This window comes from Centroberyx affinis, unplaced genomic scaffold (genome assembly GCF_046629955.1).
Source record: "Centroberyx affinis isolate AG114_WGS23_722 - 3 ecotype Tasmania unplaced genomic scaffold, CSIRO-AGI_Caff_v1 ptg001095l_1, whole genome shotgun sequence".
In the NCBI taxonomy this organism is placed as follows: Eukaryota; Metazoa; Chordata; class Actinopteri; order Beryciformes; family Berycidae; genus Centroberyx; species Centroberyx affinis.
In genome coordinates this window covers 264777-278042 of record NW_027279640.1, presented here as the reverse complement: position 1 = coordinate 278042, position 13266 = coordinate 264777, and the positions used below count along the sequence as shown (strand labels likewise).

General features: G+C 39.4%; 1 protein-coding gene across 1 annotated transcript in view; it reads right to left on the bottom strand.

The window, feature by feature from the left end:
• The window catches only part of b3glcta (beta 3-glucosyltransferase a), a 53790-nt gene extending 46447 nt beyond the window's left edge, over positions 1 to 7343 (bottom strand). Inside the window, exon 1 of the mRNA XM_071523622.1 lies at positions 7221 to 7343. Within this exon, the coding sequence (XP_071379723.1) occupies positions 7221 to 7335 (115 nt within the window). The 5' untranslated portion in view covers positions 7336 to 7343. The remainder of the gene's footprint in view (positions 1 to 7220) is intronic.
• Positions 7344 to 13266: the final 5923 nt, after the last annotated feature.

Below are 13266 nucleotides of genomic sequence, written 5' to 3'. Positions count from 1 at the left end.
AAGCCTTCTAGGAACAGGCCAACACTGATAGAAGTTGCTCCTATGGTTGAATATCCACTAAGACCTAAGACACACACAGTATTGTGGTAAAAAGTCTAATATAAATCGACATATTTCATAACATAAATATACTCTCTATAAGTATCCTTTCATGACCCGATCTGCAGTAAATTGGTCAGAAATTAATGCCACCAGTTGCACGGAAAAACCTCCTCTTAAATTATTCAAAGAGCTCAGTTAACTTCAAAACACTTCTGTGTGTAAAGCCTGGAGTAAAACCACCATTTCAGAACAAACTTGAACAATGTAATGAACCTAATTATTTTAGTAATGAAAGCACCAGGAAAAACAACAGGGATGCATGCCAGTTTTCTCACATAGTCCAAAATTACAATCCCAGCTGTAGCGCTACTGTTTTTTTTTACGCTCCTTTCAAAAGGAAGACAGATGTCTCGATGTCTGAGATCGAAATACCCTCATGAATCTATGAGTTGGGTTTAGAAGAGCAGAAGCCTACCTAATTAAGGTCGTAATCATACAGAGAAAGTCTCAAAGCCCTATTCATTTGTTTCTAATCAACCATCCCATTAGCCTAAATACAGCACCAGCATGCAAGTGCACTGTATCTCACAGGACATATGGCTCTTAAAGAAAAGCCTGTGCTTTGTGATAAAAGGAGTGCTATTTCAACGCAATATGGGAAATATAACTTTAATCATTTCACTGCCTCATTTTTCATCAGCGCTGCGAAACCATCTAATCTCATTATTCAAGCCGAGCAAACCGTGTTCAAAAGTGAGTGAATCCAAATTGCAATGTATAGTTCAGAAATATGTCAACATCCGATCCAACCAAATCTCGGGTTCTGCACACAGAGGCGTACAGAGTGTGTAGACCGGCTGCGTTCTCATCTGGCATCCCAGTTCCTGTCAGGATTAAAAATGCAACATTTGGCTTGAAACAAAGCTTCCTACAGGAATACATCCAAGTTCACAATACGTTCTGCTACATCTGCCGCAAACTTCCAATCTTTTCATGGCGCACCCTGGAGAGGAAGAGACGGAGACGCATGGAGGGGGGATTGTGGAGGATGGAGTGGGGGGGGGTCACCCTACATGATGTCACGGGCGCTGATGGGAGAACCTCTCTCTCACCGCCCCCTCAACCTGCATAATCAACTTTTGTTTCCGACCATGTTTTCAATTGAGTTGCACCGAGGGAACTCGCTTCCTTTGATTTTAGCAACGCAGGAAAATTACTCTACATGATGAAAGCTCAGAAAACTTTTGTTGAAAGCTTTTCGACACGCTACTCATTTTCCTTTGTCATTGTAACAAAAGCATCAGTCCAATGCAACTTGCCAACAAATATTGTTCTCAAAACAATGTGAGGGAAACAGGTAGTCCCGACTGTATATCAGCAAAATTTAAAGAAACAGAGAAAATATACACATGTAATTGCAGGTATATGCTCTACAAAATAACAATTCCAAAGGGCTCTTATTTAGGAACTTTTGTCAAAGGAACCCTATATATAACACGATTTGTCTATAATGTTAAAAAATAATTTAAGATTCATGGATGAATGCGTGATTGAGTAAAAAATAGTGATCTGCTCATTCGACAGATGGCTGCAGTCTGATTTACTTACTAACCCTCAAATCCAGGGTTTAAACACTCTTTAATGGGTTTACAGGGCATGGACAAAAAATGGAAACACATGAAAAAGGACTTTAACTTTGAAGTAACTAAATCCCATTTACAAAGGCAACTACATGAATAAGTTGAATACTAATTCGCAGAACGTGTCAGCCTTAAAGGAGGTCTGACAATCACAACTTTTATATAACTTTCATAGTTTTCAAAGCAACATGAGGCAACTAAAAGGGTTTGAAAGAGGCTAAATAGTCAGTGCCTGAACTGCAGGTGCATCGGTCACAAAAACTGCAACATTATTTAACGTGGCAAGGGGGAAAGTCTTGAAAATCACAATATATGCCGAACACAGATCAAATGCTTTGGCAAAGAGAAACAGTGAAGTCAAAGGTTACTCCTGGGGGAGATGGATGCTTAAAGACATAGTTGCTAAACACCACAAAATTGATTGTGGCATTTCAAATTAAATTGAATCAACATCTCTTTCATATAATCTCCAAAAAAAAAAATGTACATGAGCTTAACAAAGCTGATATTTACAGCAGAGCTGCCATTTGAAAAGCATTTGTATTCAAGGCCAACACACAAAGACGCACAAGCTGGTGTGAGGATCATGAAATCTGCAACTCACAATGTCTGTTGCAGACTCTTAAACATAGTGGTGGATCAGTAATAGTGTAGGCAGCCATCTCGTCAGAGTCATTAGGTCCAATGATAGCTCTGGGTGGCTTGTTTAACGGCCAGGGAATCTGAGGCCATTTAACAGGACTAGTTGCACCCTGTAGTGCAGACAGAGTTCCCTGATGTTCCCATATTATCCCAGATGATGATACCTAATGCATACTGCTAAACAAATTCATATCGATAAACAAATTCAGTTCATTCAGTGGTTTCATGAACACAAGGATGAAGTCAATGGCCTTCAGATTCACCAGATCTAAGCATCATTGGACCTTTAAAGGTCCCATATTCTACACTTTCCAGTGTTTTATTTTATGTCTTGAGGTCCATTCAAAGCTGTTTGTCATTTGGTGTCATGTACCAAAAACACTCTCAATCCATTTTTACACGTTCATTTTGAGTTCATTTTTTATTCTGAGTCTTACCAAGAACGGGCTGTTTCTGTTGCTGTGTCTTTAAGGCTCATTAATATTAACGACCCTCTGTTCTGATTGGCTAACCGTTTCAAGAGCGAAACGTGAGACACCACAGACACGGCAGCTACAGGTAGGGAAAACTCTCCGGTAAATAGACAATGGCAAACACTCAACTGCTTTGAAAAAAACACTTTGTTAGTCTATTATTTCTTACAAAAATGGTAATGAGCAAGCCTTTATGACGCCACAAAGTTACGGAAGTCCAAACGGCTCGTCTAGAGGCTTGCTTTTCTAATATGGATTGTGTGGATTTGGTTGGCTACCATGTGTTTTGATACTTTCACAATGTTGAGATAGCACATCCAACTCCTTTATAATCAAAGAGGCAAGGAAAATCCCATTTTCCACAATATGGGACCTTTAAGGCAAGTTCTGGAGCCTGAGGTATGAAGCAGATTTCCATCTCCTTCATCCCTCAAAGAAATGAAGACTTTCCTTTTTTAAGAATGGTCAGGTATCCCACTACAGACAGCTCAGGATTTGTATTACAGCAATCCAAGGGGGACTGAAGCTGTTCTGAAGGCAAAGGGTGGGCCTACTCCTTATTCAGCACTTCATATTCATATATAGTCAGGAATTGAATGAACTATTTTAATTCCATCTTGACTTTTTGTAACAAGGCTCCTTTTCTGTTTACACCTGCCCTCGATGGCTTTCCAGCAAATGTGCGATAGAAGGCTTTGAACAGAACATCCTGTAGCGTATGAGGCACCGATCTGTGTAGGAGTTGGAGGGCAAACTATTGTATTATCTTACTGCATGAAATAGGGAATTGTGACCTGACACATTTTACTTCTAAAGTATTTAAAAAACAAATATTTACAACTGTATTTATACCGTTTATTATCCATTCAGGCCTGCAGGCATACAGAGAAATAGTGAAAACATAACAGAAAATAATGTGAAAGGTAGCAGCAGGGGAAATGCAGGCTAACTTAAGCGGTCTAGGAGGAAGATTTTCCTAAAGAACATTAAGTGCATTGGGGCTGAAAATGGACAAGCACACTCATTTACATGCACAATTCTTCCATTACAGCTCCAATGTACACTAAGCTCCACTGTGCCATCTGGTGCTTGACTTTCAGCCTTCTTTAACCTTTGTTTTTGTCGTTTTCCATGGTTTGTGGAGAGTCAATTACAAGAAGTATACTTCTCTCACAGAAGTTTCTTCCTATACTTCTGTCCAGTCTAATAATAAAGACGTCTATTTATTAATGAAGTCCTTAGTTCTCACTCCTTTGCAGCCCCATTGTTAAAATGGGGAATGAACTGCTACTCATTTGAATCCTGCCTTTCCTTTTAATGTGTGAGCAAACAGGCAAGAAAGGCTACGTTCTAATAAAAATAGCTCCCCAAAAGATTGGCACAGATGGGGTGCAGTCACTGCACATACAAGTGTAATAATAGCATCTGATGTGTCTGTTTTTGAAAACTGCTCTCCAAAATATTAGTGAAGACAAGGCACAGGCTTCATCTGGTATTGTGATACAGCAATGTTGAGATACAATTAGCACTACTTTTAAATTAGTGTCTGCCAGAAAGGCGTTAACAAAAGATAGTCAAACACATCGATTACCATCTAAAATTCAACCCATAATGGTTACGCATTCCAGTGATCAATACGTAACTGGTGCTTACAAGTTGAAAGTAATCTGACTCATATTTTAAGCATGCATCCACTTTCCATCATTTTTATTCTCAAATTGGTTTACCTGTTGGGAAAACCAGTGTTCAAAGAAGGAAATTATATATATGGTTTTTTTTTTACCTATAATTGAGCTGAAATGCTCAAATATTTTATGGCTAAAGTAACTTTCCAGTGGTTTGAGAGGAAGACAAGGCTTAGCATTGAAGTTGACCCCCAGGATCTGGCTGCGTTGGGGAGTGCAGACGCCTTTGTCTCACCCATTTGATCAGTTCAGCCTGTCGTACACGGCATGTTTATTTCATGTTTAGGACAGGCTATTTGGCTTTCAAATAGATTTTGAAAGCACAGAAACTTACTATGATGTTGCATAAGCCTATTGTTTAATACATTTACACTCCCAGTGGTAGTAGATACTGCCGCAATTTGGCCAGAAAAGAGCAACTGACTGAACTAACTACAAAAATATGAGCTTGACAAGTAAACAAACACAGTGACATAGACAGCATGAATCATTTATTCATTTATCTTGCGTTTCCTCTGATTAGATTACATATCTGATTAGATTACATATCTCAAATATGAATGCAGGTCTGGAATAAATAAATTGACTAATACAGTGTAAACCAATACCCAATGCTCTCTAATTCGACTGAATTCCACTACAACATTCACTCCAGTATAGATACACATGCAGTATAGAGGCCAACTGGGTACTGGAGGTACAGCTGACACCCTAACATTACTGCCAGTCTCTTTCCTTTGGTGATGTGTCCTTCAGATGATAATAAATACTATAGTAAGATGGCCCATTATGGAGCATAGTATCCCTTCACAGGGCAAGGCTATACACTTCTTCACTTGTCCTTAGTGTTTTCTTTGGAAATTATCATTCAAATGTGTAAAATGAAGATACTGAGTTTCATATTATGACTCACAACTGAAATCTTTAGGGAGCTAGTCAGTGCAATTCAGCAGATAATCAACATGTGCTCCACCAACACTAGCTCAGCAGATATATTTTTAAATATCTATATCCTTGGATAGCTGTGCTGGTTTACTGAACTGTACTTTTTTGTTCAATGCACAACATTTTCAGGCATTTCAGGAATTTAGGCGACACTGTTATCCAGAAGTGACTGAAAAAGAGCGCAACAGTAGAATGATCTTCAATGTTTTGAGCCCCAGCCAGCAGTAAGGAGTGAAAGGGTCAAAGCTGCAGCACCTAGACAATATATGGAACAAATACTCCTGCCTTCCCAGGATATTCATGAATGATGAAAGGTAACTAAATAGGAGCCAGGCAGGAGCATGACCAGATACAAGCAGAGGAGGAAGGTAGGGGAGAGGGTGACATAAAGAGCAGGCTAAATGAATTATAAAATTGATTATGCTAAGTGGAATGCAATTTACAATAAATCACTACTATTCAATAGGATCCGTACTGATTCTTCCTTAGATTCAGGTTTATAGATACTGTAGTAACCTGCACTGTCAGCTTGTACATGGTTTGTTTATGTCTTTTACATGACAGCACTGTATTATCCCCCCATGCTGTTTGCCCATGTGGATGTTTCCCTTTCTTGCGCTACTACAATGTTTGCAAAACTCTGCATTTCAGGCCTTTTACACTGTGACAACTGTCAGCCACAGGAATGCAGGCGCTCCAGCACTCAGTATTTATTTGATACACCTCCCCTCTATTCATAACACCCTCATGGTACAGTGGGCCATGGCATTTCTGGTCACTCACTGCAATCCCCTCTACAGCTGCAGCCACACTGTGTGTCACCCAGCTCAATGCACACGACACAACACAGCATTAAATATATTCTGTACGCTTGTATAGATGTTTAGTCTTCTGTCCTTGGTACCTTGGTATCCTTGGTAACTAACATGTGTTAGTATGAAACTCAGGAAACCTTAAATAATTGTCATTGTGGCAATTAAGTATTGGAGTCTGCTCCAATTAAGTATTTAAAGCACTAAGCTCCACTGAAGGTAAATACAAAATAAAAATACACATTGTACGATGAAAATTCAACACCAGAGTCTTTTTTGCCCTTTCATTGGCCGGGCAGACTTTGGGAATTGAGTTTTGTTTTTTTTGTTTTTTTTTGTATGGCAACAAAAAGAGGAACGAATCACTGTATATATGGATCAAATAATAGCGCTAGTCATTTCATCTTTTACTTTTGTTGAAAAAAGGCCAGCACACATCTAAAAAAAAAAAAAAAAAGACTGAAAATAGAATTTGCACAGCTTACAGTCATTTATCCTGCAGGCTTGACTCCCACTATTGCAACGTCGATGTGTCAGTAGGAGGCTACTGCCGCTTGTCGCGAGTGGGAACCGAAAGGGCGGAGGAAAAAAAAGGTGATCGCAAATGAAGTGTGATTTAAAAACCGTATTTATATTTAACTCTGGAAGTAACATATCACAGTCTCTACTCTGCATAGCCCACATGGCTACCCACGTAGGGTGTTATTCGCCTTTCAACTCCTCGGGAAGTTGAGAAGAATCATGGCTCCACACTTCTGAAACAGTTATGGAAATACACAAAGCTGTTTCTGTGTTTTTTTTCACGGGTCGGACCAGCAGTACAGTCGCTTTCCAAACACCAGGTTCAGCTTTTAAGTGAGAATTCAGTTTACCGTCTGCAAGTCAACAATCTTGTCTCCCGCATGTCTGTCATTATTTCCCCATAGCTGTCCAGCCTAGCCCCGCTGACATGAGGATTAGAAAGTAAGTGAGTATACTTACAGAATGAGAGGAAAATCAAATAGCCTGCCACTTTCTGTCCGACGTGAGGATTGTTCGAGAGCATCCTGAAAGACTCCTGTAAGCTGTGTGGTGGCAAAGAAAGCTCGCAGTGCATGGGCTTTTTGACAGTGTTACCAAAAAAAAAAAAACAGAAGAAGAAGCAGGCTTTTTCCTTTTCACAATTTCACGGAAAACGGGGAGTGTGTTCTGGTAGGAGGCATCCCCACTTTCTGTACAAGGCGCAGGGACGCGCTCTACTGGCCGGATAGATTCACTGAGCTCGGCTATACTAGTAAGACAGTCGGACCAAATGGAGACCTTAAAGGGAAACCCCTCCACTATTCACAGCTATGATTCACACACACACACACACACACACACACACACACACACACACACACACACACACACACACACACACACACACACACACACACAGCCGTCCTGCTGCCTTCAAGTGTTCCTGGGAAACTCCTGCTTCCCAGCGCGGAAGTCGTAAATACCAACATTGTATGTATATATGTAATGTATGTATGCATGTTTAAGTTTTTTATGTATGGATGGATGGTTTTTTTTTTTATGTATGTATGTATGTATGTATGTATGTATGTACATTGTGTATGTATGTATGTATGTACAGTATGTATGTACAGTATGTATGCTTGTACTGTATGTATTAAGTGTATTTAGACATGCAGGGACAGTGCACAACAAAACATAAGTCTGAAAAATAATAAGAGATGATGCGTCTCCATCTGTAGTCCCTGGACAGGCAGACATAAAAGAGTATAAAAAAAACAATGAAATACCCAATTAAAAAACATACAATTACACCCTCACCCACGTAGGCTACCTAACACCCACCCAGCACTCACTCACACTCATGCACATAAAACTTGTCACACATTCAGTGTTCAGTGAAGTGTTTTTGGTTGGAAATAAAGACAATTTAGACCCTGTAACAAGGTTTTGGGGGTTTTTTTGGTAGTTGTTTTATTTTAGAAATCAAGCAGCACAGAGCTAATTTGTGCTGCAGCAGCAGAGAGAAGGAGACATGCAGATTGTATACATTCCTATGGCATATTGTAAGCTTGCAATTATAATGTTTTATTCGACTTGAATTGAGTTATCCACATATTCATGATCTTTTTAAAGATCATGAATATTTGGGGTTAAATATTTAAACACATAGAAAGTACAGGACAGTTTTGCCAGATGGTGTCAAATCTTTGATGCTCAGTATCTCAGAACTGCACTCCATCCAGATAACACCTGATAATTCAAAGCTCATAATATGTGTGGCAATGATGTGTGGACCTAATTAAATATTGGTTTATTTGAATGTGAACTCAGCTCTCTGGCTCCCCAGGTTGATCAGATGCATTAATCTGCTCTGTGGAAAATACAGTTACGTTAACGGTACCTGAACCATTTGCAAACATGTTTTTTTACATTACATAGAGTCATAGAGGCACTGCTTATACTGCTTATGTGCTTTATAATGAAATGCCATAGTATGTGTTGTCTTATGATCCTAAAAAGATAGCTTTATATACTGTATGGCTATTCATCACTGTAGCCCATGCAGTCCATGCAAAGTAATCAATCTAGAAGTAAGAAGTAGAAGTAAGTTTGGGTGTCACATGAATTCATTTATTCATTTGAGAAGAGGATTTTGAGGAAATGTGTGAATATTTGCAGCTCAGGTGTGAAGATTCATAATTAAAGTTAAATTATTAATTTCAGTTAAGATTCATAATTAATGTTAAACATTAATAAAGTGTTATTTCCTTTTATGAATTAAATAGTACTGCTCAATGAAGCACAGACACAATTTGTAGGAAATAATTTTCTGTACAATGCAATGCAAATGCAATGCAAAGTTGAGAGTGTGCAGCTACGGAGGAGTGAAGTGTCTTCACCTCTGACCACCACTGACATGAATTTGTCTTTTAATTACCAAATGCAAGAATGCATGTAAAGATGTTCTAGATTAATTTATTGAAAACAGAAATGTGTTTCAATTTAAAGTTAAACCTGCAATAAGCGATTTCAGACCCTGTAACCAATCTTGAAACTAACATGTGCTATGTGGAGATTTCCTTGAGACATAATGATATAAACTAATATCCACACACTCTTTTCTAAAGCTTGTTTTCAAACTCGGACCAACTCAAAGCTCCTCGATCCCGACCCATCCAGTAGTTTTTCATTTTTTTAATACTAGCTTGTCTCCTCCCTGGCTGTTTAAAAGCGCCGCTCTCCACCTCCCATTCCTGAAAAAAATTCTCATAATGGCGGAATCGATGAAGCGAGCGAATAAACTTGCTCAACTAGTAAACTTGCTACCTACCTCTTCACTTGTCATTGTGGGACATGTTGTTAACCTTCAGCGAGAGAAAAATATGTCAAAGTGAGACTAAGTAATCGCCGACACTAGGTACTCTGTAGGTATGTTTAGATTAGCTATTAGCGTTTGGGGCCTCTATAGTCCAGCAGCTTTGCTGTGGTTTATTTACAAATGTGTTGCGGTTTCTGTCACCCTCTAGTGGTTGGAAAATCGCTTAGTGCAGCTTTAAACAAAGAGTGAAAAAGAAAACATGGAACAATACTCTTTATATACAGTAGACAGAAGGCAAAACAATAACATATAATAAAATACATAACTTTTACCATCAGTTTGACATTGCCCCATAAACGTCACATCTTCCGCAACTTTCCCAGTATTCACCACTTGATCAACTCATAATTGCAATATTTCCGACGTTACCTGAAGGCAGCATTCATTCAGATGCTCTTTGACAATTCAGTCCAGATTTGTGACCATGAACAAGTCTCTCCCAAACCTAGAAACAAGAAAACCAACACAGCGTCATCCTGGATTTTACTCCAGTGACAGTAAATAAAAGAGCAAATCTGTGGACAGTGACGGTTACTAAGTGTGATTTCGCAGAGACGGGGTCGGATTTTCTGCTTCGTGATTGCTGGCACCACAATGAAGTAAAGCTCCCATGAATGCAAAAGAAGCAAAGTCTGTCTCCAGTTTCACTATCAATTAAGCAGCTACAAGTTTTGTCTGAATAAAGCCTTGGCTCTGTAGTTTTGGGAGAGAGTTGATCGTGTTCATAAATATTAATAACCTGACTAAGATTAAGAATAACACATACATTGTACCTAATTAGAGTAACACATATGAATGAGTTGTGTTTTAGGATGGATTTTCACCTTAACATGGCATTTTCTTTGATGGAGCCAATACTACTTTTTACCTAATGGGTGTCTAGCCTTGGTGTAACTGAAACCCATGGATTTGCTGATACCACTGACCTATAATGAAGAGTTTTTCTGCCCAGAATAGGCTATTTCTGGCTTACATATTAACTTACCCAGAAGGTTATGAAGCAACTCAGATGTTGCTGGGAAAGCTGGGAAGCTCTCCCAGCTTTCCCTTTTAATTTCAAATGTTGGGATTTTGTATCAGTTCTTAAATATAGTGGCTGCTTATGCGATAATAAAAGACCCCAAATTTGATCTCATCTCACTTTATGGTCCGGTTAAAATCTCAACAAAGTCCAAAGCTGACTCATTTTGTCAACATTACATCAGCATACTATTGAACCTTTAGAAAACAGATCAGTAAAATGCCACTGGGCCAGTAGCTGCTGCCTATCTATCTATCTATCTATCTATCTATCTATCTATCTATCAGCTTTCTATGCTGAATAATTTATAGCATGCACTGCTTTGAATGTATGTGGACGGCTATAGGCTAAGGCCAAGTCCTATTTGTCACTGTAATCAATAAATAAATGCATTGTGTAACCCCTCCCCAGGGTTACTATTGTAATTATTGTTTGTTAACAGTAAATTCACCCCATGCCTTCCCAATAGGAGAAGGAGAGGGAGGTGGGTTGTTGTGGTGTGTGTGTGTGTGTGTGTGTGAGTGTGTGTGTGTGCGTGTGTGTGTGTGTGTGTGTGTGTGTAGAACAGCTGATAAAGGTTTGTTTTCCATGATCTCAGTGGGGTAAGATTTCTACGGAACCCCACAGTGTCCCAACAAAACCTAAATTATTATGGCCACAATTTTCTTGATCGAGTGCACAAAATGCAATTGCATGCACATACAACACACCTCATTCCCTCATTTGGGTTCCTCTACATCACTGTTTAATTTGTGTGCACAAACATGATTTTGTGTCAGCACTTCAGGCAGTAAATGTGGCTCATTCTCCTCCTATTGGCTGAATGTGGCACCCGGTATGCAGAGCTGAGTGGATGTGTTTGCTCGGTCTTCTGCTACATGCTGTAAAATGTTACTGCCCCCACTATTTATAACAGAGAGAGGTGGTCTGATCAAGTACCATGAGACTCACTGTCCTTTTCTATTTTACACTGGCCAGGTGGCGTCTAATGGGACAAACCCCAGAATCAGATAGGCCGCCCACTTTGTCGCATCCCTGGAAATTGTGCAGCAGGTGTAGAAAGGCTAAAACTAGGGCATTACATCAGACTTTAATGAGGATACTGAAAAGGGGGAAACTTAACATGATTCATTTGTAAAATAAGGCCGACAAATCTGAAGGTCTACAGTCTATAGTTTCATAAGTAAATACAATGTAAGCCAGATAACCTCCTAAAGAGCATCAGTATTACATTTATTACAATAGAAGACATCATTATCTTAAAGATAAACAAATATAGTATGCAAAGTAGCCATTATCATTTTATGGTGTGCAGTAGGCTATAACGCTGAAATATATTATGTTTTAGCCAATTCTAGCTTATTATCAGAATCCAGTATGGGCAGCTGGCTCAGTAAAGTTAGACTCACACTCCCCCAGCCAGTACTCCCTCATGAAAATAATAATGATAAAAAAAATACATTCCCTACATCCATGTTGAGGGGTTGTTAGGTAGTAGGCTGTGCTGGTAAGTAACTCTGTGCCTGTGAAAGTAATTTCCCAATAAAACCACTTTTGTCAGCTCTCAGTTTAGACATTTGGCCATGCTATAATGAAAGGTATCCAGGACAACATCCTGATGTTACTTTAGACATTAATTAGGTAATTTTGTAGAAGATCACTCCCTAAATTGGTTACTTGTGTGTCAGGAACATTGAGGAAAAAGTGCTCCTCTGCACAGTCTGAAGTCATAAATGAGAACGTTATCACCGCTGCTCTAGTCCAGTGGTAACAAGTCCCCAACGCCTTTCCAATTCTCTTCCTGCCAGCTGCCACACCTGGACAGTTGCGTGTTTCGAAATGCAAAAGAGAGCAGGCTGAAGTAAGTGTAGCATTACTCTGGAAAGCATTTCGAGTTTGTGTCCTTCCAGTTTGAACCAGATGAGCTGTACTCGCTGCAAACTTGCAGAAACCTCCAGAATCCCTCTGGACTTGCAAAGGCTCATTTGGATTCACGGCATCATGGTCTCATTGTCACTTTTTCTGGTACCTCCATCTGGAGTTTTTGACAAAGTGGACAAGGTGGAAACATTTGTAAAGTTCATAGTCTTTTACAATGAACGTCTACATAACTAGAACAACGCTGGCCGTCTAGACACATTAATTTGAATATGAGCACATGTTTTGCACATCATAAATGAAATAAATGGAATTGTAAATGTAATTTTCATATATTGTTTTTCTTCATATTCTCATATTCCTCTCACAGGCACACCTAATCTTATCATAAAGTATACTGACAGTGAATGCAGGTAAAAGCTATTATCACTTATTTATTTCACTTATTAATCACAAATGAGGACATGTAGACAAAGAAGCAGATGAGTTAGTGAAGGACTTTTAAGCTTGGTGACAGTTGAGATGTGGATTGTGCAAAAGGGGCTGCAACTGAATATTGGGAAGATGTTACTAATATTTTGTACTTTGTATTGTTACGACCGTGGCCGTACCCCCAGAAGATTCCCTAGTGTTTCCTTGTGTTTCCCCTTCCCCGTGTTCCCAGTGCCCCCCTGTCTGTCTCTCTCTCTGTCTATGTTTTGTTGGTGTGTGTATTGGCGTGGGCGTGGTCTCCCTTCCTCGTTCTC